Genomic DNA, 26,540 nt, shown 5'->3' with positions numbered 1-26,540 from the left:
AGAGTAGTAATATGTAAATCTTATTTTGACGAATTGAACCTCAACTGAATGGTATAAGCGAAATATAAATTCTTCACTTCGTTGTATTGAATGCTTGATACAAAAAAGTCATATTCTATTGTTTGGTCAAATTCATTGTTAATGCTGCTATAATAGTAACCATTTCAACTTTGGTATTCTCAGGAGATGCACAATATTTTTTTTTCTCAAGATGAGAACAAAAGAAATAAAACAATGACCTAGAAGATTTATAAAACTTCCCAGTTCTCATTTCTCTTAAATCTATATAGTTTTCATCCTTGACAATCAACTATAATAAAATCATAAAAAAACTTTAATTTACTAAAGCTTTGACTTCCGTTTTTTAATTTAATTAATAACGGTTATTGCAAACTATTCTGTCTTTTTTGATATTTTAATAATAATTTCTGTAGTTGGTCCGAGACCACAATTGTCGTCCCTTGATTTTCGTTGTTCACAAATATAGTCCCTAGTGTTGACAGTGGGTTACTTGCCATTAATTTTTATACCCCTTCCAAATTTATTTCTCCATGTTTAATGCCTCAAATTGCAAGTAGGGGGGTGAAATTACACTGTAAAAAAATTTGGGTCCAGAATTTTAAAGGAAAGTAGTGATTTGGTCCAGCTGAAAAAGGTTAAAAATTAGCACTTCGGAAGCTGTCAAAAGATTTCAAGACGCCCTAAACATAGAATTGTCCATATTTTGAGTTAGAGACGATGAAGTTTTCTATAATTTTGATATAATTTGTCCCAAAAGTAGTACAACACACGGTAAAAATTTCTTTGAGAAAGCGCAGGTGGGATTTTTTTTATTTTCATTTATGTTCTAAAAGAAATGCACTACGAAATAATTGTGTTCTCGGACCTAAGAGGTGAAATCTGTAAATATAGAATCTGTACTTTGGCAACTTCCCTAAATGATTTGATGGTGTCAATTTGTAAAATAGCATGCAACTAAAGGATTTATACTTTTATTTTATAGAATTTCTGCAAAAATGACAAATTTTGGCATTTTATGGTCAAAATAGGCATTTTATAGATTTTTCAATATTGATGCATAAATGGCATCCTGATTTTCTATCTGACAGGTTTTCATGTGTCAATATTTGTGTTTCTATGCTTTTATCTAGTTCTTTTACTTATTTATGAACTCTGAATCTACAGAAAAGAAGATTGTCTCAGACAATATGTGCAAAATGTGTTGTATAAATGACCCTTGTCTAACGCCCTGTTTGGATGAAGTCAAAAGTGGGGAGCTTGGTACATAAAATTTGAAGTCCACAATAAAGACCTCACTAAATTTGTATCAAAAGCACTTTACAATGTCTATTGTACCTGTTCCATTTCACATAATATCTTTCTGTTCTTCTGTAAGATAGCAAGTGGTTTAAATATAAGCCTGTTGAGAATAAATTGCATGCAAGTTTTTCCCTAAAAAGGCAAAAAATCTTTGTATCAGACCATACTGTCTGTAAGAAAAGTTAAATGCAAGAGTCTTTTTGTGCTCAGATTTGTTGTATCATGTCACATGAGTATAGAAATGATAAAAAAGACACACATTTTTATTTCTTATAGCCTCAATATCCATTTTTTAATGTAAATATGTGGCACGGCCTAAATAGACCCTAAATTATTTCCAGTCTTACTTGGCCTAAGACCCTTTTAAACTAATATGATATGTTATTTGTAACTTTTCTTTCCATTTAAAGTACATTTAATACATATGTAAGGATTATTTATAACCAAAAAGCTTCACAAATTTAAAGTTGCTGGAAAATATCACATCTTCATGTAAGGCCCCCCCCCCCTTCATTGAAAAATCTGAATTTTTAGGCACAGGCTCATATAAATTTGACTTTTGAATAATTATACTAAGTCTGATAAATCAAATGAGTACTCTTTTGCTTTGAGTACATGATAATTGATATATTAAGGCATTTAAAAAGATTTTTTTTTCAACATTTTAATTTTTAAAGCCCCAAATGTTGATAGTTGAAATTTTTCAATTTTAACGTCAAAATTTAACACGCAAAGTAGAGTATAGAATTTAACATACTGTCTATAATATATATCCTATTGTTATGAAACTTTGTAAGCAGTGTTATAATTTATTAAGCTTTGGTCATACCAAGTTTTATTAAGATTATTCAACTCTTTCTATCCTATTAGGTCCGAGACCACAATTGTCGTCCCTTGATTTTCGTTGTTCACAAATATAGTCCCTAGTGTTGACAGTGGGTTACTTGCCATTAATTTTTATACCCCTTCCAAATTTATTTCTCCATGTTTAATGCCTCAAATTGCAAGTAGGGGGGTGAAATTACACTTTAAAAAAATTTGGGTCCAGAATTTTAAAGGAAAGTAGTGATTTGGTCCAGCTGAAAAAGGTTAAAAATTAGCACTTCGGAAGCTGTCAAAAGATTTCAAGACGCCCTAAACATAGAATTGTCCATATTTTGAGTTAGAGACGATGAAGTTTTCTATAATTTTGATATAATTTGTCCCAAAAGTAGTACAACACACTGTAAAAATTTCTTTGAGAAAGCGCAGGTGGGATTTTTTTATTTTCATTTATGTTCTAAAAGAAATGCACGACGAAATAATTGTGTTCTCGGACCAGTTGTTTCTGTTACTTCTTTAATAGTTATATCAATTATCATTTAAGGAATGTTCCATTTTGCAATGAACATGTTTTTCTTAAACATATAATAATTCACAGTTATTGCTTGGCAGAAAAAGGGAAATAATTATATTTTAGAATTTGTTGTTACCAGTGACAGACAAATTACGGATTTTCATTCTTGTAAAGAAGTTGTTGGTTCATCTGCTTCTTTTGATACGGAAAGACTGGTAGCGTTGTGACAAAAACTATTCATAAAATGAAAAACAAAAAAATGTCTTTAAATTCAATGAAAATGTTTTAGTTGATATAACCGATTTAATATGGCTTTAACGATATGAATTTCTTCCGCGCAGCACAAATTTAACTATTTCAGACTTCGGAAAAAATTTAGTTGTCTCCCTTTGAGAACAGTAAGTGTGGTGGTCAAAGTCTTTGTAGGATACATTTTAATTGGATATAACATTACAAAAAACAGAAAATCAATTAATTCAAAACTTAAAACTAAAGTTATGCCAATACATTTGGTTATAAATTAGGTGATAAGGCTATATTTTTGAATGCCATACAATTTTGGATTTTATAATGATTTCAAATGAAACAATTTGGCACATGTCGTTTCCTACAAAAAGTTTTGCGGATTGCACGGAGATGCGTTCACCAAAATAAAGCAAGAACCTTTATAATATGCCGTTTGAACCGATTTGAAACAATCACATAGCATTCTCATAAAAGTTTAGTTTCGATATGATGTACAAATATCTTAAGAGAATACGATATATGACATTGATGATAACGCATTAGATTCGAATTCGCCTTTCGACAATATAGATATCTTCCCAGATGCTCGAAGCCAGCATGCTTTAAATCCAGACGTATTTTAAAGAATAACGAACTTACAAAGTATTAGTCATTTGTAATTTCATTTGTTGATTTATTAAAATATATACCATAGATTGAACGTCATCTTTCTCATTAAAAAGTCGAGCATTGGTTATATTTATCTAGATAACAAAATTGTATTCTATTAACGTATTGAAAACCGCATTGGTCAACTACTTATATAGGTAAAATTAGGACGCTGATTTCACTTTCCTATAGCGATGGTTTCGATTTCTGTTACAGAAATCACAATGTATCAGTTTTTACATCGTGAAAAATTGTTGGTAGGCGGGTAAAAAGCACTGAAGCATAATAATTCTTGTTTAAGGGCAATGTTGTAAAACTAAAATGACTTGTATATCACATAGCTACACTAAATGGGAAGATTGTTGAAATATATAACATTTTGCAGTTGCTATCATACTAATGAGGCAAACAGTATCTGAAATACGGAGATTCATTTCAGCCTTAAGGATGTACTTAGGTGAGGTTTTGGAATTTGTGTCAAATGTTCGGACACCTTGGTGTTTTTCCATACACTACACTGTCAAATATTTTGCCCCATAACACCAATTTATTTTTTCATATAGGACTTAATAGCTCATGAAAGGTCATTTACCAAAATTTTAGAAGATTCTTAATTTTTTGTCTTTTGTTTTGAGACCCAATAATGCCAATGCAAATATAAGGTAAAAGTCCGAGTCAGCCTTTTCCCGCCATAATTTAAATCTCAAATATCTCGAAAAGGAGGGCCATGACCTACCAATATTTTTAGCTTATTTGCATCCTTAATTCATGCTCTACCAACTTATAGTATCAATTTTAACTTCTTGATTTATTAATTTTCACCTAACCTTACCTAAGTACATCCTTAAGCTTACTATTTTGCTACGAATTAAAAAAAGAAAACATACATTTACTTTCAAATTATTTTATTACCGATTTCTTTTCTAGATTGATTCTGATGAATTCAAATATTGTGCATGGCTACCAATACAAACACTATTATGGCATACAAGGAAACGAGGATTCAGTACGGTTGGATATACACAGCTAACGGGAAGTCTAAGTGTGTCAAAAAATATTTATCCGAACGCAAAATTCGGCTTTAATAGACGTAAATTCATTGTGAGTTCTCTGCCAGTAAGTAAATTGTATGATTTATTTATGTATACTTTAAGGTGGTACCTAACACTACAGGGAGATAACTCTGTAAAATCAGCAGAACGTTTTAATGACGTTATGTTCTAAAGGGAATACTAAGCTTCTCAATGATCAAAATGAGTGTTTGTCAAACTGCTTTGTAACCAGTGTAATTTTTCTGATTAAACGGTTGGTTCAATTTTTTTGATTGTTTTGATATTTTTGTCAAAGGGTCAAAGTAAAATACTTTGTCAAAATTTTAAGAAAATTAAACAAGCCAAATTAATTTTAGTTCAGGTGTTAGGTACCACCTTAATTAGATACTAAACGAATTAAGTTGTGTTCAAATAGAGAAAATATATAATATAGGGTTATTGCATGAATATTGGGGAATATTGTCCCGAGTAGAACTTTATATTGCACGAGCTTGCAAGTGCAATATATGTTTTATTGTATAGCAATATAATATTTAAAAGTAAAAACGGAGTTAAACTAAGATTTTGGAGTTGATGACTTCGTGAATTTTGAAGATTTATTGCATTAGTGCAATATTGGAATTTATTGCACGCTTTTTAACTTTTGGTTACTTTCTGTGGGAAATATTATATTGCTATGCAATAAAGTTATCTATTTTCTTTTTTCATAATGAATTTTCTTTATTGTAACCAAAAGACTTGCACAACATGTATGAACAAGGGTATACAGAATGGCACAAAGGAATCATTAAAGAATAAACAACAATTGCATATATAATGGTTGAATATTGAATCTAAGTCGTTCGTGCAATATCTACTTGTGGTGTCTAAATCAAAATTCCACATTTATTTATTACTCTATAAAAAGTGCCCATGGACTTCAGTATGTGTTATATTCCTCTACAGAGATGTTTTTAAATGAAATGTATTTTTCTAGATCCAAGTGTTCCTTTAAATAGTTTTTTTTAAAGCATTTAAGTTTTTTAATACTTCTTTATTTTCTTATAAGCATCTCCAAAGTTTAATAGAGAGCAGCTTCAATTTAACGGCAATTCAAGGAATAAAAATTACGGACCAGTTTACTCATTCGTATGTGTGTGAACATGGACAATGCATGTATTGGTAAATTACAGTTTTTTGTACATATCAAACGGACCTTTATAATTCTTATTGGTTTCCTAAAGCTATCTATCTATAATACTAAGTTATCGCTTGTCATGATAAAACTTTAAATGAATTGAATATGAGTTAACACTCGTATGTTCATTCGTTCTGACTCGTCATTTATATTGAAACATCTATGAAATGTACTTTTTTTAGTGGAATCCATTTGTCGTCCTAGATAATGAAACACACAATTATACTGGATTCACCATAGACCTTTTACAGGAGCTGGCACATGGACTCAACTTTACGTATGTTTTTATTTTTTAATGGTAGCTCTAAGAATAAATGAAAAATAATCGTTGGATCTGGAATTTTTTTCAAAAATTGAAAGACTTTCTTGTACTGTTCATGTCGGAGATATCATAATTTTATTTTTTGCTATCTTAAGCTTTTTTCTTAGAATTTTGCATGTATGCAATTCCAACTGTTATCTTTTTGCAGTTGCTCGCAGCTTCTTTAGACATGTTGTAACTTACGAAGTAGATTGAGTAGGTCGTTTTTTTTTGTGTGCATGATGACATATACTTGTCTATCCCAAATTCATATATTTGTTATTCTCGTGGGATTTTTTCTGATGCTTGGTCCGTTTATGTGTGTGTTACATTGTAGTGTTGTGTCGTTGTTCTCCTCTTATATTTAATGCGTTTTCCTCAGTTTTAGTTTGTTACCCCGATTTTGTTTTTTGTCCATGGATTTATGAGTTTGAACAGCGGTATACTACTGTTGCCTTTATTTTATACTAGTATTTTGCGATATATTGTATTTGGTCGCCAACTCTTTTACCTCGTATTGACTTATCAATTTTCTAAATAATGGACGATGGTCTGAAACAGAACTAAACAAACGTTCACACAAGACCCCAAATAATCTGCTACAAAGGTTGTACTATAATCATTTATTTTTGGATGTAACGCGTCTTCTGATTGGCTGACGTCGTTTTGTTTATCAGCCCATAGACATTATTTTGTCATGTGACCGTGACGTCATCAACGTTTTTTTTCATGATTTACTCCGATTTACAATGGATTTTAGAATTAAATTATTAGAAATGACTGTACTATTTTTCTGCCTATTTGAAATAACATAAAAAATGTGGTGAACACTTTAAATAACCCGCTACGCGCGTTATTCAGTGTGCACCATATTTTTTTTATGTTATTTCTTCATAGACAGAAAAAATATTACAATCATTCCTTGACAGTTTAAAGAGTCAAATAACAAACATACAGAACTCCAAAGAAAATATCATAACAGAAAGTAGTTTCCCTTATCAAATTGAAAAATCAAAATTTCAAACACATCAAACGAATGGGAAACAACTGACATATTTCTGAATTGGTACAGGACATTTCTTATGTTGAAAATGGTGGATAAAGCGTGTTTATTTTTAGCTACCTTAACCTCGCATTTGTATGAAAGTCGCATACATTTATATTATATTGACAACAATATGTGAGTAACAATGCATTCCAATAGATAGATATTATTTTCAATTTGGGAATTTTACTGTATCGATGTCAATCATATGAGTGTTTTTCCTACGGCTTTATTCTTGGAAAATAGAGTTTGTTGGTGTATTGAGAAATTTTGATGAACAGAATCATTTATAGTTTATGATTTCATATTTGACACATATGTTTATAAAGGTGATCTGTCAATACAATAGATACAAAAGTTTTTGCAGTTTATATTGTTAAATGCTGTTTCAGGTATGAAATGACATCCCCACCTGATGGTCAGTGGGGTATAGAGGGAAAGAATAAATCATGGACAGGCTTAGTAGGACAACTTCAACATCGGGTAAGTACTGCTCAGTCCTATTTAGTTTTATTCTCTACGATGTATGAAAACGTTTCAGCACACACAAGACGAGTTTTTGTAATATAAGTCAACAAATGATTTATGACCTAAGTTTTAAGACGCCAAAGAGGTAGATTTTAAATGGCTATGGCACCACAAAAAACGAGTAAATGGAAGGACAAAAATAGTTGAATCTCATCAAATATACCAAGCGTATTACTTGAACAGTGGCCAAATCAAACGCAAAACTTAAGATCATACAATAAAAATCCGAAAAATTGGGCCAAATACGACAAAGCAATATATTCTTCGGGGCGATGCAACGCAAGTGTTTAGAATAATTCAACTCTGCTCAAAGCAGTGAATTTGCAGAATTTGAATTTAACAATCATGATATTTCATATCAATATAAAAGCACTAACTAATGGGCTTGTGATACACTTGGGAACAAAATATCCACCACATGTAACATTGAGCAGTTGGATGAGAAATGTCAAAAATGATGAGAGGCTTTTAATTTGATCGACCAAAATTATCCTTGGCGTTTGAATCAAAACAGTTTTGAGGCTAATCTGATTAAAAAATCAGAAAATCCCCAAATATTTGCACGGTAAAACAATTCCCTACTTGCTTAAATTCCCATAAAAACAGAGTTTGGACGTCGCTGCTTACGAAACGTAACCAGTTTCTTTTAAATAATTAAACCATTTTGTATTACTCATTGAAAACTCTTATGAGTAGTCATAATTGTTGATAACACACAAGATATTATTGTCAAATTATAAAATAGAAAAGGGGAGTGTTTCAAAGAGAAAACAAACCCGACTTAGAGCAGAAATCAGACATCAAAGGGTCTTCAACACATCGATTAAATTCTGTATACAGTCAATAAACAAACTGATAGGAATAACGCAAACCCATAAAACCATAAAAATGACGCAGAGTTTGGACGTCGCTGTTTACGAAGCGTAACCATTTTCTTTTTAATAATTAAACCATTTTGTATTACTCATTTAAAACTCTTATGAGTACTCATAATTGTTGATAACACACAAGATATTATTGTCAAATTATAAAATAGAAAAGGGGAGTGTTTCAAAGAGAAAACAAACCCGACATAGAGCAGAAATCAGACAACGATGGGTCTTCAACACATCGATTAATTTCTGTATACAGTAAATAAACAAACTGATAGGAATAACACAAACCCATAAAACCATAAAAATGACAAAAAAAAAAACACCCCAAAAAGATCAAAGACACTAATTATCAGCTCAATAATGTAACTTAAATTGAACTAAGTTGATCTTGGACAGTGTGAGGATCTTGCAAAACTCAACCAATTTTATCACTACAAGTCTTCGTATTTTAATAAGGACACAGATTTGACTGATCTTTACCGACGTCTAATAATGGGGAGTAATAGCTTGTGGTACTTTTAAAGTAATTTATATTCAACATAAATGTAATGGAAATAAATGAAACTTAGCCAAACACTTGCAAAACTTCACATTATTATGAATTAAAAAAAATATCACGAATCATTTATTTTTAAGGATAAATATTAAATGAAAATGCTAATACACATACTGTTAACTTGTGAGTTTCTTATTATTATATTTGCTATAATTCCAGGATGTAGATCTGGTTGCTGCACCCTTGTCCATACAGACGGACAGGGAACGAGTTATAGATTTCACATATCCATATTTTTATGAATCGTCTGCTATTTTAATGAAAAAACCTGACCCGAACTTAACCAAATGGAGAACACTGATAGATCCATTCAGTACTACTGTCTTGTTATGTATATTCGTTTCCTTGCCAATTTGTTCGTTCTTTCTGTTTTTCTTCGAAAAGTACAATCCATACTACAGAAAAGTAGAGGATAGAAGCAAAGTTCGAGGATTGCATCATTTTTCGGACTCGTTTTGGTATATGTATGGTGCTCTGTTGACACAAGGTAACTTTTCGTGTGTTTCGTTTTTAACAGATATTGCAATAAAATTAGTTTTCGAAAGACTAGATGAAACTATAATTAGAAAAAATATATAATTTTATGCAACAATAAAATCAGAATGTATAAGTAAAAAACAACAGAGACAGAAGTTAGTATGAAAGTCAAAATATTTCTCAAACAACTTTTCAACCAAGAACCAACAACGGCAGATAACCTTATGTGTTGTAGTAGAGTAAACAGAACCTATTCAAATACCGATATTTATTGTGCTTCACACAGCAAACAAGAAAATGAGTTATTTTCGTATTTTTACATTAGGATTAGGAAATGACGATGGCAAATGTTTAAAAAATAAAACGGCAATTTTTGTGATATTTTTCATATTCTCGAGGTACAGAATATCAAACAGCATCATCTTTCATGCATTGATTGGCCTATCATAATATATATATTATTGAGTGTCGTCAAGGACATTGTTAAAACGTCGCCTGAAGATTGCCAGAAGGCATGAAAGCGCTAGTGACAATATTTTAACGAACTGTTATTATTTGATGTGAAATGTAGTTTGCAAATTTAAAAATATTATTATATATATATATAGACAATAATAGTGCATTGACTTGACATATCAACGATATAAGGATGAGGCTTAGAAACGGAGAAATGCGAGGCTGTGTCGAGCTATTTCCCCGTTTCGGGCCGAATCCTTATATCGTTGATATGTCAAGTCAATGCACTATTATTGTCTTTATACTGCAATCTAAAAAAAACAACATTTTCAATAGTTGTTTAATGCGTTAAGGTTATTTATTTGATTAAATATTGGGGGAAATACCCTTTAAAAAGGCCCCACATCATGCTCGCGGAGAAATATACAACACAATAAAATTTACATTTACCTGTTAAAAAACCAACAATAGACGGTGAACGAAATCGTTTGAGTATGGACTAAAATATCAACCATAAGCATAAAACATAATGATTTATAGGTTGCAAACAAAAAATATTAACAAATTAAATATGTTTTACCAATAATTGCAAAAGAAACAAGGTTGAGATTTCCACGCATCGTTGAATGCATTTGAAACAAGAACAGGTTGAAGAGGTCGTATGATAATTCAATATTATTTCGGCAATTTCTATTTAAATATTCATGAGGAAAAGTGATATCGGGTCAGTGACTGTATATGACATAGAAATATACAGTCAACGCATTTTGACTGCTCAAATAGAACGAGTGCAGTATAAATATATATATACATTAACTTCGGTAGTGTGAATTATTCTCACGAAAAATATAAGTTGTTAAAACATATGAATATTGTGCATATTGGAGTTAGAACACTTACTTTTGTCGACGCAATTGATCTCATTCTTCTTAGAATTCATGAGATTTAATCAGTTTTTGTCAAATATTTGTATTTGTCGTTTCTTTATGATTTTACGTGTTATGAACATCTGTGCAGCTCTGTCGAATTCATGTGTACCGCTAATATTTTTAAAAGTTCCACCAAATGCTGACTTCATTTCCAGGGCATTTTTCTGTTCAAAATATCCTTATTGAGTTCATAAAAAGATAAAGTAACCATCAATCAATCAATAAGTCAATAAAAAGAGTTGAAAAAAACAATTAGCAGACTAGCATTACCTTAACCTTCGGTTGATTATAAACTTAGTCTACTTTTTTATATTGATAGGTGGAGAACATATGGCAGATTCGTCATCCGGTCGTACACTTTTAAGCTTTTGGTGGATATTCTGTATAATTATGATGGCTACCTACAGTGGTAACCTAATTGCCTTCTTGACAGTGACAAAAGACAAACTACCTTTCACAGACCTGTCAGGGCTTGTGGCACAGGATAAATATGAATGGGGAACCCAAGGAGGATCTGTTTTCGAACATATTTTCAAGGTAAAATCAAAGCTTTGTGTTAATTTCATTTTATATCAAAATGTTAATAAAAGTATACGGTAAACAAAACTGTTAACACAATAATCATAACACATACACGCAGTATATTAACTTTCAACTAAATCGTTTTCAAATAATGTACAAACAGGACAAAGACTCGCAAGAAGAAAGTATATATCAGAAAATGAGACACATGACAAATGATAATTTAACCGGCCATCGATTAGTATATTTAATATTGGTAATATTCTAATCAATTTTGCAATTGGCATTCATCAAACGTTAAATTTCGTGAAATTCCTTCAAACTTACAAATATAGAGATGTGGTATAACTATCAACTACCAACGACAATCAATGAATTACAAGCTCCAGAGGGAAAATCATAAACATAATGAAGCAGTACAAAGATAAAAACAACAAGTCATATCAATTTCATGCATCTGAAGAGCCTCTCTGTATTTACCTTCATCATGAACGCTTGAAAGCCAATGATTTATAAGTAATGAGACAATTTAAGATCTTTATGACCAAACATAACATGAAAAGTCCATTCATTTTCATATCGGTGTGCATTTGTTGGAAAAGAATAACTGTTAGTGTGACTCAGTCAATTTTGTACTTGATTTATTGATTTAATGGATCGATTAACCCTTTCTAGTAGTGTTTCTTCATTTTGTCGATTTTCCGAAGCAAATATTACCAAAATCAATTGATATGCCTATGACCGTGTCTGTGAAATTAAAACTGTTACGATTCGTTACTCTTTATTAATTCACATAGTATTTCAGATACGCGATAAGAAAGTTTATTGTTTACATAAACATCGTCGTTGAAATTATGATATTAGATCAGTATTGAATGGATGCAATTATTTTTACAAAATGCATACATTTGAGTAAAGTATGTTGACACGTTTTAGTTCGTTCAATGAATCTTTTCATGAAGCACTTCATGATTTAAAACGAAAAAAAGAATTAAACTGCAAAGTTCTAACTAGAAAACGAAACAAAAAGGATTAGAATTTAAAATGTCAATACTTTTCAGAACATACATGCAATCCTTAATTCTAGTAGTTGTTACACTAAAAAGAAAATAGAATTCAAAACAATAAATAAAGAGCTTTATATATTTTGAAAGTGCTAAAAAATGTTGGATCATAAACATCCTCAATCGAAATAATGTAGTAATAAGCAATCGAAATATGACAAAAAACTGTAATCATGTTGTGTCTTCTATCTTATTAACATTTTCCCAGTTATGATTTCCTCTGAAATTATTCCGATAAAAATGAAGAAAATACAATATGTATTAAAATGATCTTCAGACAATGTTGAATAGTAGAGATTGGATATTAGAATATTGAAACAGTTAAAATAGTTGACCCTGATATTATTTCATGATTTTCATTTCCTTAAAGACATCGACGCTTCCCGAGTATCAGACGCTTTGGAACGGAATGGTTGGATATAATAGAACTGACAATAGAGTTCTGAGTGTTTTAGGAGATGTACAAATAGAAAAGGTTATTGAAGGAGACTATGCGTACATTGGAGACAAAACTTACTTTGATATGATCATGGTTAATAATTGTGACTTGGCGATGACATTAGCTGAAATCCTTCAATTACAGTACGCAATAGCACTACCAAATAATTCACCATTCACCAAGATGTTTTCAGATGAGTAAGTAATTTAAATAAAGCACTCATCTCCATAATAATTATGAGATAAAGGTAATAAAACGTTACGTATGTTTAAAGCAGAATGTAAAATATTAGCAATTATTTCAGGAATATTTACTTAAAAAAAATGAAGTTTACGACTTCAAAAATAAACGCGCCAATCTAAACAGCAAATTTAATTGAATGCGATTGATTGTTTTTTTTTTTTAATTTCTTATGTCATCCGAAAACAATGGCGTAAAGTTGCGTGACTGTATGTACATTTTCAATGATGGTATTTTGTGACTTCTTTGCTAATACAGTATATATGCTTTGACAGCTCATCAAATTAGTGTAGGGTTCTATTTAAAGACCCTAAAATATAAAATGTGTAAATATATAGAATATATTTGTTTTGTTAAACCATTTAACATTACAACATATCATTAAAGAATACAATTTGAACAAATCTACTTGTATAAGTCATAATTCCTCAACTCGATTTAATTCTTCATAACATTTTTGTTAACTTGTCTTTGAATGTGTCATCCAATGACACAGCTGCCGTTGATATCATCCATTGGCTGTTTCATTATTGTACAGAAAAACGAAAACGGAATTAAAAAAAAACCAACCGTCTGAAATGGATAAAAACAATCATTATACTTACAAAAAATAGCAACAATTACAAACTTGTAACGTAAAATTAATTCAGCATGGTAAAAACACTGAATGAAAATTTCCAACCTAGGAAATCAATATAATTGTACATACATGTATGTTTATAATACATGTAAAATTGAGAATGGAAATGGGGAATGTGCCAAAGAGACAACAACCCGACCATAGAAAAAAACAACAGCAGAAGGTCACCAACATGTCTTCAATGTAGCGAGAAATTCCCGCACCCAGAGGCGTCCTTCAGCTGGCCCCTAAACAAATATATACTAGTTCAGTGATAATGAACGCCATACTAATTTCCAAATTGTACACAAGAAACTAAAATTAAAATAATACAAGACTAACAAAGGCCAGAGGCTCCTGACTTGGGACAGGCGCAAAAATGCGGCGGGGTTAAACATGTTTGTGAGATCTCAACCCTCCCCCTATACCTCTAGCCAATGTAGAAAAGTAAACGCATAACAATACGCACATTAAAATTCAGTCCAAGAGAAGTCCGAGTCTGATGTCAGAAGATGTAACCAAAGAAAATAAACAAATACACATAATCAAATGCACATAAACAAATACACATAATCAAATGCACATAAACAAATACACATAATCTTAATCGAATGCTTTCTTTTTATATTGCAATGCTGTTTTTTTATAAAGTCTTTTTTCATTAAAACATTGTACTTATTTTTCTAGGATTATTTCAATACATGAGAGTGGATTACTTCAGATATGGAAGTTAAGACATTGGCCCAAACCTGGATTTTGTAAAGGGTCTCTTCTTAAGGAGCCTAAAGCTATAACACTTATAGATGTCCAAAGTGCATTTTATATGATAGGGATAGGTATTTTTGTGGCTTCGTTTACCCTGTTTATTGAGTTTTTAAAGCAGACATACTGTAAATGGAGAGAAAAGATCGGAAAGGCAAAAGAAAAACCTCAAACAATAAGACACGTTAGCACAATACCAAAATTAGACGAATTTATATCTTACTGACGAAAACCGCATGAATTATCAATATCTGAAGCAAAGCTTATAACGAAGAAGAATGTTGACTAATTAGATAGCAATGTCCTTTTGGACAAGATATATCGAAAAACACAGTGACCTGGTTTGTATTACAATGATAATAATTGCGGGGAGAAACAATTGTTACTATATGGAATGTGCTGAACGGAAAAGCCATACATCCGAATGACAATGCATGTCGATTCTAAAAAACAACAAAAGAAAATAAGCAGAGATCAACGAAAGGTCTAGTTATTTCTTAAGTAACCACAAATCAAACAATTAGTATAAGGCGCACTTATGTTTTGTAATAAATCCTATCAAAGCATTTGCGTTTTTACTAAAAATGTTTTTATTCATAGGAACACCAAGGAACTTTAATCATTATGTTGTTATACTGTTTGCGTTATTGTGATAAATGAAACAAATTGTTGTATTAAGTTTAAGTTCCGAGGATTGCATCGACGAAAATTATTTTCTAAACAGAAAGTTAGACCAGAAAATCCCAAAGGATGAGGTAGGAAAAAAGCCATTTTTTGGGCGCTGGAATTAAAAACCATAGTTCTCCCATTCTATTAAAACAATGCTTCTCAAATATGTTTACCTATCAAAGAATAGTAAAACATCATTTGAACACTATATAGATAAAAAGATTGATGTCGCTATGTCTTGCAATAACATCTCCTGTTACCTTTTTTTTAATTAATGACTGTTCACTCTTAAGCATCAAAACTTATTATCTGTAGTATGCAATTATGAATACAAAGGCACAATGTGTTCGGTCAAAAGCATATATTCTTTCAAAATAGGTGATGCTAATTGATGCGACGTCGTACAAGTAAGAGGTTTAGATAGCTATAAAACCAGGTTCAATCCAACATTTTCTACATAAGGAAATGCCTGCACCAAGTCAGGAATATGACATTTGATATCCATTCGTTTGATGTGCTTGAGCTTTAGGTTTTGCCATTTGATAAGGTAATTTTCGTTATGAATTATCATCAGAACTCATCACTTTGTGTTTTTACTTTTTAATAACCCCAAACTTGTGTCTGCAACACTTTGTATAATGTTAGCCTATACATTGTGCAATTAATTGTGATGCTTTCTAAAGCCACGCAAGAACAAATTTCAAACTTTTGGCAGCTTTTCAACAGTTTAAGGTTCTTGTTGTGTTTTTCATGACGACAAGTTTATTACGCAATCTCCGCTAGAGTATATCAATTAGAGGGAGATACTACATAAGAAGTGAAATGCAAGAGTCGTTTTAGATTTTTCATTTTCACATTAATGTCTCAGATATTTTCTCTTTTCTTGCTCAATTCTAGCAGTTGTTATAACCACTATGCCTCATGCATTCATTTGCGCAAATTGTGAAGCCAGTCATGATTCATCTTTACTGTCGACAATACTTCAGCTAACAGTAGGGAAAAAAATAAAGAATAATCATGTTTTCAGTTTTTTGTCGTTTGAGAACAAGGTAAACCAATTAGTTTAAGTGTTAAAGACGACAATTTCTTCACAACGAAGCATATGTGCATTGCTTAGTTGTTATTATAAACTGCAGTATTCGATTTTAATGTGTCATAAAATCTTTTAACGGAAGTGCAATGTGACAAGTTTGAACATTATATTTTTTAATTGAAATCCTAGGACGTTGATTACATATAAATATACGTTAAATGCATAAACACACAATCGAAAGTTTTTTCTTGTTGCATCAATACCTGATGAATAATACGAGATCATTTTTTAAAAACTATTATTAATATATATATTCAATACTTTCCTTGGAACCCTTTGTCTTGAAAAAAGTGTATTTATCTATTTGTAAAGAACAATAATGAATCCACAGTACTATCAATCTGTAACAAAAATAATAACATTACTCTTTGTTTTTTAATTTATGTATAAAACTATGATAGCATAACTGGTGTAACGAGAATTTTTTTTTACATGTAACATGTTTAAAGGGAAAATATGCGTCCAACTCTTTGTTGTCTCCCCTCATTAGTAATCGAGAATTATACAATAAATGTTATTGCACTTTTATTTAACAGATGTTAAGTTTTGTGTTGGCATGTATTGGCATGTGTGTTTGGAGAGAGAGAGAGAGAGAGAGAGAGAGAGAGAGAGAGAGAGAGAGAGAGTTTAAAAAACATTATTTTTTATGAAATATTACTGAAACTATTAATTATAATTTGAATTTCTTTCACTTTTGAATACAGCGATGTAGAATATAATTTCATGTATTACTGTTGATATTTAGAATATTTTATTTCATGTTTTTAAATATGAAGAAAGAATAAATTTTTATACTGTTTACTCAAACTGTTCTCTTCTTTAATAAACCCATCATAAATGCGAGGATTGGAAATTTATATTTACGCCAGACGCGCGATCTGTCTACAAAAGACTCACTCAGCTCGGACCAACAAATGCTGAGAATTCCAAATACAGTACGGGGTTGGAGAGCATAGAGGATAAAAAAAATCATAAAAGTTTTGTCAAACACAGCTAAGGTAACCTATATCTGATGTATAAAAGCCTAAGTATTTTAAAAACGCAAAGTTTTGTAAACAGTCAATTTATAGCTCTGACCATATCAATGATAATTCATATCATCATAGAAGTATTGAAGTATTGACTACAATTCAACGTATAAACGTGGATACTCTAAACAATATGCAACACAATTCCAACCAAAACCTAGTGTACAGAAAGCGACTTGTGAAAAGAATTTGCAGGCGGATAATTTATGAATAAACTTATCGTAGATACCAGGATTGAATTTTGTATTTACGCCAGACGAAATTAAACTTTCAAGGAATGTTTATTATTCTGAAGGAGAAGTCATCTTCGTTCTTGTAAAATCAACAAAGCGTTTTATTAAAAAGAAAAAATATTTTTGAAATTTGACATAATACCACAATATACTATAATAAGAAAAACTAATCTCCCTTTGCAATATATATCATACATCGATTAAAGCCTTTCTCAATCAAATAACAAATTCTACAGTAATGCGAAATTTAAACATACATGATAGTGACTACTACCAAAGAAGTAAAACGATCCCCCTTGTTTGCAGTATTCAATTTCAATAGATGGCTATGTCAACGACATTGAACATTTTAACAGCAGTATGAATTATCAATGACACATTATTTTGATTAAAATGAAACTATATTTACTCATTGTGATAAAAGTATTCAAAACAAAAAGAATAAAATCCATTTTTGGATATTGACCTGCAACGTATGACATTTTTACAACATAGCAAACAGAATGTATAAATCTAATAAAATTGAGAATGAAAATGGGGAATGTGTCAAATGACAACAATCCGACCACAGAGCAGACAACAGCCGAAGGCCACCAATGGGTCTTCAATGCAGCGAGAAACTCCCGCACCAACAGGTGTCCTTCAACCCTCCCCTAAACCTCTAGCCAATGAAGAAAAAAACCAAATACGCATCGTAAAACTCAGTTTAAGAGAAGTCCGAGTCCGATGTCAGAATAGGTAACCAAAGAAAATAAACAAAATGACAATAATACATAAATAAAAAAAAAAAACTACTAGCAGTTACTGACATGCCAGCTTCAGACCTTAAATAAACTGATTGAAAGATTATGTCTTCATCATATGAATATCGAGCACAATCCCTCCCGTTAGGTGTTAAGTATTATACTATCATAAAATATATGAGAAGAACATAACCCGTGTCATGCCAACAACTGCTTTCACAATAAATATGTATGATTTCGATGCAAAGACCCTACACTTTTTGAAATGTTATAACTAAGTTAAAGGCGATTTCAAGTTGGTACATTTACGTCCTTTAGTATTTCTTCGACTGTGTATGTTTTTACAATCCTTGTTTTTTTTTAAATTCGACTATGAGCGTTCCTGATGTAAATTAATCCAGAATAGCGATTCGGATGCATGACATTGTAACGTTTTGTTTTGTTTTCCTTATGTACAAGTCTTTTTAACTTATCCTGAATCAACATATTTTTTATAAATATAAGAATCCCTTCCTTTATTATATACTAAGTAAAAAATACAAGTATATTTTATGTATAATACAATTGATGTCAATTATGCTATATCAGCTTACAGTGTTGATATCGATATATGTAACGCTTGCAAATGCTTTACATGTATTTCCTAATCTGTATGACTCACGTTACCGGTATAAGTCAGTGAAATAAGGGCTTTATCAATCCCATTATAAATGTTTACGTTATGTCACTTGAAAAAAAGTAGCTACACCTGAGGTACATGTATATGATAAACTCATCATAGATATCAGGATTAAACTTTGAATTTACGCCAGACGCGCGTTTCGTCTACAAAAGACTCATCAGTGACGCTCGAATCCAAAAGTTAAAAAGGTGAAATAAAGTACGAAGTTGAAGAGCATAATTAAGTGTACATGATATGGTTTTTTCAATATTACACTCTTGATCGACACTCAACCAACACAACCCTTCGAGCTCTTAGGATTATTTGGTGTCTCGGGTTAATACAGGCGTGACTTCAAAAAACGCTATATGATATTCGCTATATATTTAACCAGATCGTCGTTTAAAGAACAAGATAACTCGGAATAAATAGCAACGACCAGAGTCGAGATAATGTCGATTTCAATTATGTATTCTAGAGATATTTCATAAACCTATAACGTGCGTTCTTTTTCATTTTTGAGTGTGGTCTTAACAATTAATAACATTCCATAACAAAATTACGTGAGTTAGCTTGTGACTGAAGCCAGCATTTTTTGTTATCTTGTATTCAAAACTATGTGCGTTTCCATTTCAATGATCGATGATGAGTCAACATGTTAGTGAATGCACTGTGTACTTATAGTGTGTCGTTGTGTTGTTACATATGGTCTAGATACTCCGAAAGGTAGTTTTCTGCACATGTAGATCCAGTTGAATCCCATCGCGTTTAGTACATATTCAAAACTGTGCATTCGGTCATTCATTCTATGCAGTATTTCTGCCTTTTCATATTATCCTTTGTAAGTATTTTGATGCAATAACATTGAATGAATGCCTCATCAACGGTACCCACACATAGAAAGAATCCACAGTAGAACGATTAAGTATTGATTAAAAGAATTTTGAAATGTTATAGTGATCACACGAGGCTTGCAATCTGTGGACAAAAGCCTGACAATGATAAACATCTTATTATTTACAAGGCTTTTTGAAAAATAAATATATCAATATATCAACAAAGATATGTGTGTCTGATACACCAACGTATTCTTCAGCAATGTAATGAAAACTGCAGACATAATCAAGATTTATTTTTTTTTAAATCACAGACATAAATCATTCAATAGTCGTCAAACAGATTGGTTTGTTTTCGATATTTGACCAAGAACAAAGCTCTATAAGTTGAAATATATCTTATTTGCTCATTGCAAAATGAACTAGACACAATATAAATATACTAATGTAGATTCTCTACGGTACATTAAGTATAACAAGACAAATTTAAAGTGATCATACATTATATAGTATATATGCTAGAGGGAAAATTACGATTCCGAACGGAAATACAGACAAATTTAGATATTATTTGTTCTGAGTTTTGTTTATGAAATTTAAAGCTTGTTAACTAGATATTGATTTGGCCCACCAATGGAACATGTTACAATTGTACAATCAAGCGTATAGTTTGTAAATGGAAACATTTTTTAATCGAGCTGGTGTAACTTAACATGGTAGGTCTTTCATGTATATAGAACTAACAATAAAAGAAAAAGAAAAGAAAAAAAAAACAATTTAAATAACATATTAGTATAATAAAAGTCAAAGTTCAAGAAAATCCAAAATCTTTACGACAAAATGATGATTATATTTTCGGATCTCACAAAAGAAAATGTATGCATAGTGTGTAAAGATTCCATATATTGTTTTTTTTAAATCAGAATCTGTAATAAGAATTGAAGTTTTATGTACATACCTATGACTATAAACTAATTTTGTGTTCACGTTTATTTCTATGAAATAATTGTTTGCGAATTAAGCAAAAAACATGTTAGAGATATAACACGATAAATTTTAGAAGGAAAAAGATAAAATAAATTGTCCAGAGCATATTAATTTGGGAAATTTAGAATCCCAATGTGTTTCCTTTTACATTTGTTTTCTAATGGGTTTTCATCAAACTCTATTAAGATATATGAGAAGTGAGATCGTAAAGATTGCGTTAGATGCTGGTACATCAACAGAGCATGATTCTTAAGCAATTTATTTCATACAACCGTCTGATAATCCGTCTAGTAAAAGATTGATTAGAGGTTCCAAAATGTAGATAATCTTTATTCGTCTTGGTGTATTTCTTGATAATTATAAAGTTGTTTATTTCTGTGTCATTTGGTCTCTTGTGGAGAGTTGGCTCATTGGCAATTATACTACATGTTCGTATATATATATATATATAGTCTAGCATTTGTAACAACCACTTTGCCCTAGATATGGCGTACAAAAATTTGTTTGGAACCGAATGAAAGAATAATGGACCCTGTTGCCTAATTTTGTGGTAGGCATATTTCTATTAGTATTACAAAGGAAAACTAATTATTTGCAATAAGGATGTTATTTACAACATACATTAAGAAGGGTACAATGGAAAATCTGAATTTAGTTCTCGATAAAACAAAGAAACAAAATACAACTTGCGATGTCACAGACTTTTGACAGGATCATACACATGTGTTATCGATTAAAACCATGTTTAATTCACAATTTCCTCAGTCATAATAACCTACCATCAAAACCGAACTGTACAAAGAAATAGCACGACGGGTGCCGTATACGTTGCAGGAAATGCTTACCCTTCCGGAGCACATGATTTCACTCCCGGTTTTTAGTGGAGTTCGTGTGGTTTCTTATTTATTATTTATAACTGTTGATTTAAATATTCTTTGGTTTTGTGAGTCTTTGTTTTCTCCTTTGTTTTGGTTGTTATTGTCTTTCATGCACAAGGAAACGCCCTTAAAAAGTCAGTTTTATGAAAGCTGTTCTCTATTCATATGACGTGTTTGAGCTTTTCTTTTTGCTTTTTGATGACAAACTTTCCGTTTTCTTTTGAGTTCGAATGTTTTGTTATTCTACTTTCTATTAAACATATTTTCCTACAGTCGAAAAATAAACATTTTATAGAATATAGAAAGATTAAAATCAGTGCCAAAATTCCAAAAATGTCTAATAGATATGTTCTAGACCATATGAGTATTTAAACCGTACGCGTACGGTCCAGTAACATGATAAGTTCGCATTTGGAGCAGGATCTGTCGCCTCTTTTATTTTTAACGTAACAGTAAAATAAGTTTGTATTAAAAAGAAGATATGGTATAATTGTCAATGAAACAACTATCCACAAGAAACCAAATGACACAGACATTAACAACTATAGGTCACCATACGTCCTTCAACATGAGCAAAGCCCATATCGCATAGTCAAATATAAAAGGCCCGAAATGACAAAGGAAAAACAATTCAAACGAGAAAACTTACGGCCTAATGTATGCACAAAATTTATCGAGAAACAAATATGTTACACATCAACAAACGACAAGTGTAACATTACAACATAAGAACGAACTATAAAAATCAGTTGAAAAAGGCTTAACAAATGGATACAAATAGTAATACTACACAGAGTGAACGTGGTTTGGTACTTGTATATCCGAATAACAAAAATACACTAGGTACAGATTGGAGTGTACTCGCAGTTACTGGCAGCTAGTTCAAAGCCACTAACAACTAATAAAAAATCATGCATCTAAGACTACTGTAGGCATGCTGCTGTTGTCTGTTCTATGGTCGGGTTGTTGTCTCTTTGACACATTCCCCATTTCCATTCTCAATGTTATGCTTTGTCTTTATGTAGGATATTTTACCTTAAATGTTAAGCACCTTTATTACATATGCCTCGTTTGCCTGTTTATGTGTTATGAGAGTCATTCATTCTTAAAAATATAGAAAAATTAATTTGGCGACATCTGCCAATAAACATATTGAAATAATAAAAACAAAATTTAATATTCATGGATACAACACATACTTCTGAAGTTTTGCAAGTATTGTTTGCACTCGGCTTTTCTTTCTTATTCTATCAATGTTTTTCTAATCTATATTTTCTTTCATCTTAGCACAAACGAGTGTAAATTTGCAAATTTTGGTCCTTTCTATAGAGCTTCGAATTTAAAAGCTGTAACGACATCAATGTTTATACTACATGTATTTAACCGCTTGGTTACCTTGGATATATAAAAAATAATGGTTTTGTCAGATGATGATTTCCAAATCGACTTAATCAGTATAATACCTAAAGGTAACATATCTCTAGATCTCCTCTTTTCATCTTTATAATCCTTGTGGTTGATATTTTAATTAAAATAGGTCGGTCTAGATTGAGCTTTACATAAATTGATCGAGATGATATTTGAAAGATTGCGTGTATTTGAATTGTAACGTCCTATGAATTATGAAAAAAGGATACATTTTTATCTGATGAAGAATATGAATTAATAGCTAAAAAAGTATTGAATAAAAAAAGCAAATTACTTTTGGCAAGTCTTGTAATTGGGAATTTCCAATTTTGATTTGCTAATTTAAGACCAAATTTATTATAGCCTCGAACATTTTATTTGTTATTATCATTTAAGTACGCTGGGTTTGTAGTAATATAAAATTCTTTTTCGTTGTGGCTGAAATCAGATACGTTTTTGTACGTTGTGGTTCATATGTGACGATGTTGGTTTCTGAACATCGAAAATTGAAGCAAATGTGTATGCATATATGTTAATTGTGAGAAGATTTAGAAATCATTTTGTCCTAATCGCAAACCGCAAAATTTGAATCATATAGTAATTAATATTTAAGTATACAAGTATAAATAAATTAAAAAAATAGAAGGCCTAAAATCGAACGCTATCAATCAAGGAAACAAGTGGAAAAACACCTCGCATATTTCCAATTTGGTTCATGTATTTCTGAAATCATTTGTTTTATAGCTAGCTAAATATCCTACTTAAAAAAAGATAAAGAACTGCAGAATAAACTCCAGCACCAGGGCACATCATCATACTGAATAATTCATTATTAGAATATATTCAATATTTAAGGTCTTTCCTTTTTCTATAAGGAAAGACCTTACTGTATTTCTTCTGATTATTATTATTATTATTAAGGTCTTTCCTTTTTCTATAAGGAAAGACCTTACTGTATTTCTTCTGATTATTATTATTAGGTCTTTCCACTTTTCGTGGAAAGACCTTTTGTTTTTCTTCTGATTTTTTTTTTTTTTTCTTTTTTTCTTCTGCCGTCTGAGATGCTTTTTTGTCTTACAACATATCGAATGGATTTTTTGGCCAATGATGTTGTACAGTAATGGGGGTTTCAAAACTCACCCTGTGTGACCGAGCACTTATTCTTATAGGAGTTATCTCCCCGCGTCCTTTTTTTCTTGTTATCGCTATATCTCTAAAACCGTAAAAGATTTTAACAAACTGTTTTCACCAAATTGTTTGTCTACTCTTGAGAAGGATTTGGTGTATTTGACTTGACTGATCGGAAGACATCTTATGGGAGTTATTTCCCTTTGAAAATTTAAGATAGGCGATTTGTTGGATAAATTCATACGTTATAAGTCGTAGAGGCCTACAGTCTTTTGATATGAAATCCTTGGTCCATTTGAAGGAAATTGAGGTCAAGGTCAAAGGTCAAGGTCATGTTCTAAATTTTGAATTTTGCTTGTTATCGTTATACCACAGAAACTGTGACAGAAAATGATATGATGTGTTTGCCAAATAACTGTTTACAATAAGGCGCAACTTCAACCTATTTCAGTCAAAGTATTTTGGTTAACCCTAATAGGAGTTTTCTCCCCTTATGTATTTCAAATCAGTATTTCTCCACAAACATACAAGTGATTGACCTCCAGTCTTCCGTTTTGAATTCACTGACCTATGACCTTGAAATTGAGATCAAGGTCAAAGGTCAAGGTCAAGTTCTAAATTTTGAATTTTGCTTGTTATCGTTATGCCACAGAAACTGTGACAGTAAATGATATGATGTGTTTGCCAAATAACTGTTTACAATAAGGTGCAACTTCAACCTATTTCATTCAAAGTGTTTTGGTTAACCCTTATAGGAGTTTTCTCCCCTTATGTATTTCAAATCAGTATTTCTCCACAACCATACAAGTGATTGACCTCCGGTCTTCCGTTTTGAGTTCACTGACCTATGACCTTGAAATTGAGATCAAAGTCGAGGGTCAAGGTCATGTTATAAATTTTGAATTTTGCTTGTTATCGTTATTCAAAAGAAACTGTTACAGTAAATAATATGATTTGTTTGCCAAATTACTGTTTACAAAAAGGCACAACTTCAAACTATTTCAGTCGAAGTGTTTGGGTTAACCCTTGTAGGAGTTTTCTCCCCTTATGTATTTGAAATCAGTATTTCTCCACAACCATACAAATGATTGACCTCGGGTCTTTGATTTGAGATCACTGACCTATGACCTTGAAATTGAGGTCAAGGTCAAAGGTCAATTTGACGTTCTAGATTTTGACCTTTGCTAAAAATTATTTTCTGTTCTTGATAAAACAATTAAGTGTTCTACATATACCTTTTAATCTTATTTTTTTATATCAATTTGAAGAACTAAATTACATCAACAAGGAGTGACATTTTCTAACATCCTTTTTTAAATTTCATTCTTATTATCGAGGTGGAAAGACCTTCAATTGTTCTCTGAAGAATTGGTTTTTAATTATTATTATTAGGTCTTTCCACTTTTCGTGGAAAGACCTATTGTTTTTCTTCTGATTATTTTTTTTTCTTCTGCCGTCTGAGATGCTTTTTTGCCTTACAACATATATAATGGATTTTTTGGCCAATGATGTTGTACAGTAATGGGGTTTCAAAACTCACCCTGTGTGACCGAACACTTATTCTTATAGGAGTTATCTCCCCGCGTCCCCTTTTTCTTGTTATCGCTATATCTCTAAAACCGTAAAAGATTTTAGCAAACTGTTTTCACCAATTTGTTTGTCTACTCTTGAGAATGATTTAGTTTATTTTGACTTGAGTGATCGGAAGACATCTTATAGGAGTTATTGCCCTTTGAAAATTTAAGATAGGCAATTTTTTGGATAAATTCCTACGTTATAAGTCGTAGAGGTCTACAGTCTTTTGATATGAAGTCCTTGGTCTATTAGAAGAAAATTGAGGTCAAGGTCAAAGGTCAAGGTCATGTTCTAAATTTTGAATTTTGCTTGTTATCGTTATTCAAAAGAAACTGTTACAGTTAATGATATGATTTGTTTGCCAAATTACTGTTTACAAAAAGGCGCAACTTCAACCTATTTCAGTCAAAGTGTTTTGGTTAACCCTTATAGGAGTTTTCTCCCCTTATGTATTTCAAATCAGTATTTCTCCACAACCATACAAATGATTGACCTTGGGTCTTTTGATTTGAGATCACTGACCTATGACCTTGAAATTGAGGTCAAGGTCAAAGGTCAATTTGATGTTCTAGATTTTGACCTTTGCTAAAAATTATTTTCTGTTCATAATAAAACAATTAAGTCTTATTCTTTTATATCAATTTGAAGAACCAAATTAGATCAACAAGGAGTGACATTTTCTAACATCGTTTCATTCTTATTATCGAGGT

The 26,540-nt window shown here is 31.3% G+C and overlaps 1 protein-coding gene across 1 annotated transcript in view; it reads left to right on the top strand.

The window, feature by feature from the left end:
- Positions 1-17,074, top strand: part of LOC143068684 (glutamate receptor ionotropic, kainate 2-like) — a 107,646-nt gene extending 90,572 nt beyond the window's left edge. The window contains exons 7-13 of the mRNA XM_076242924.1: positions 4,478-4,666; positions 5,962-6,056; positions 7,518-7,608; positions 9,244-9,571; positions 11,266-11,483; positions 12,903-13,168; positions 14,518-17,074. Of these exons, the coding sequence (XP_076099039.1) occupies positions 4,478-4,666; positions 5,962-6,056; positions 7,518-7,608; positions 9,244-9,571; positions 11,266-11,483; positions 12,903-13,168; positions 14,518-14,818 (1,488 nt within the window). The 3' untranslated portion in view covers positions 14,819-17,074. The remainder of the gene's footprint in view (positions 1-4,477; positions 4,667-5,961; positions 6,057-7,517; positions 7,609-9,243; positions 9,572-11,265; positions 11,484-12,902; positions 13,169-14,517) is intronic.
- Positions 17,075-26,540: the final 9,466 nt, after the last annotated feature.

This window comes from Mytilus galloprovincialis, chromosome 3 (genome assembly GCF_965363235.1).
Source record: "Mytilus galloprovincialis chromosome 3, xbMytGall1.hap1.1, whole genome shotgun sequence".
Lineage (NCBI taxonomy): Eukaryota > Metazoa > Mollusca > Bivalvia > Mytilida > Mytilidae > Mytilus > Mytilus galloprovincialis.
This window is presented reverse-complemented; position numbering and strand designations above follow the sequence as displayed.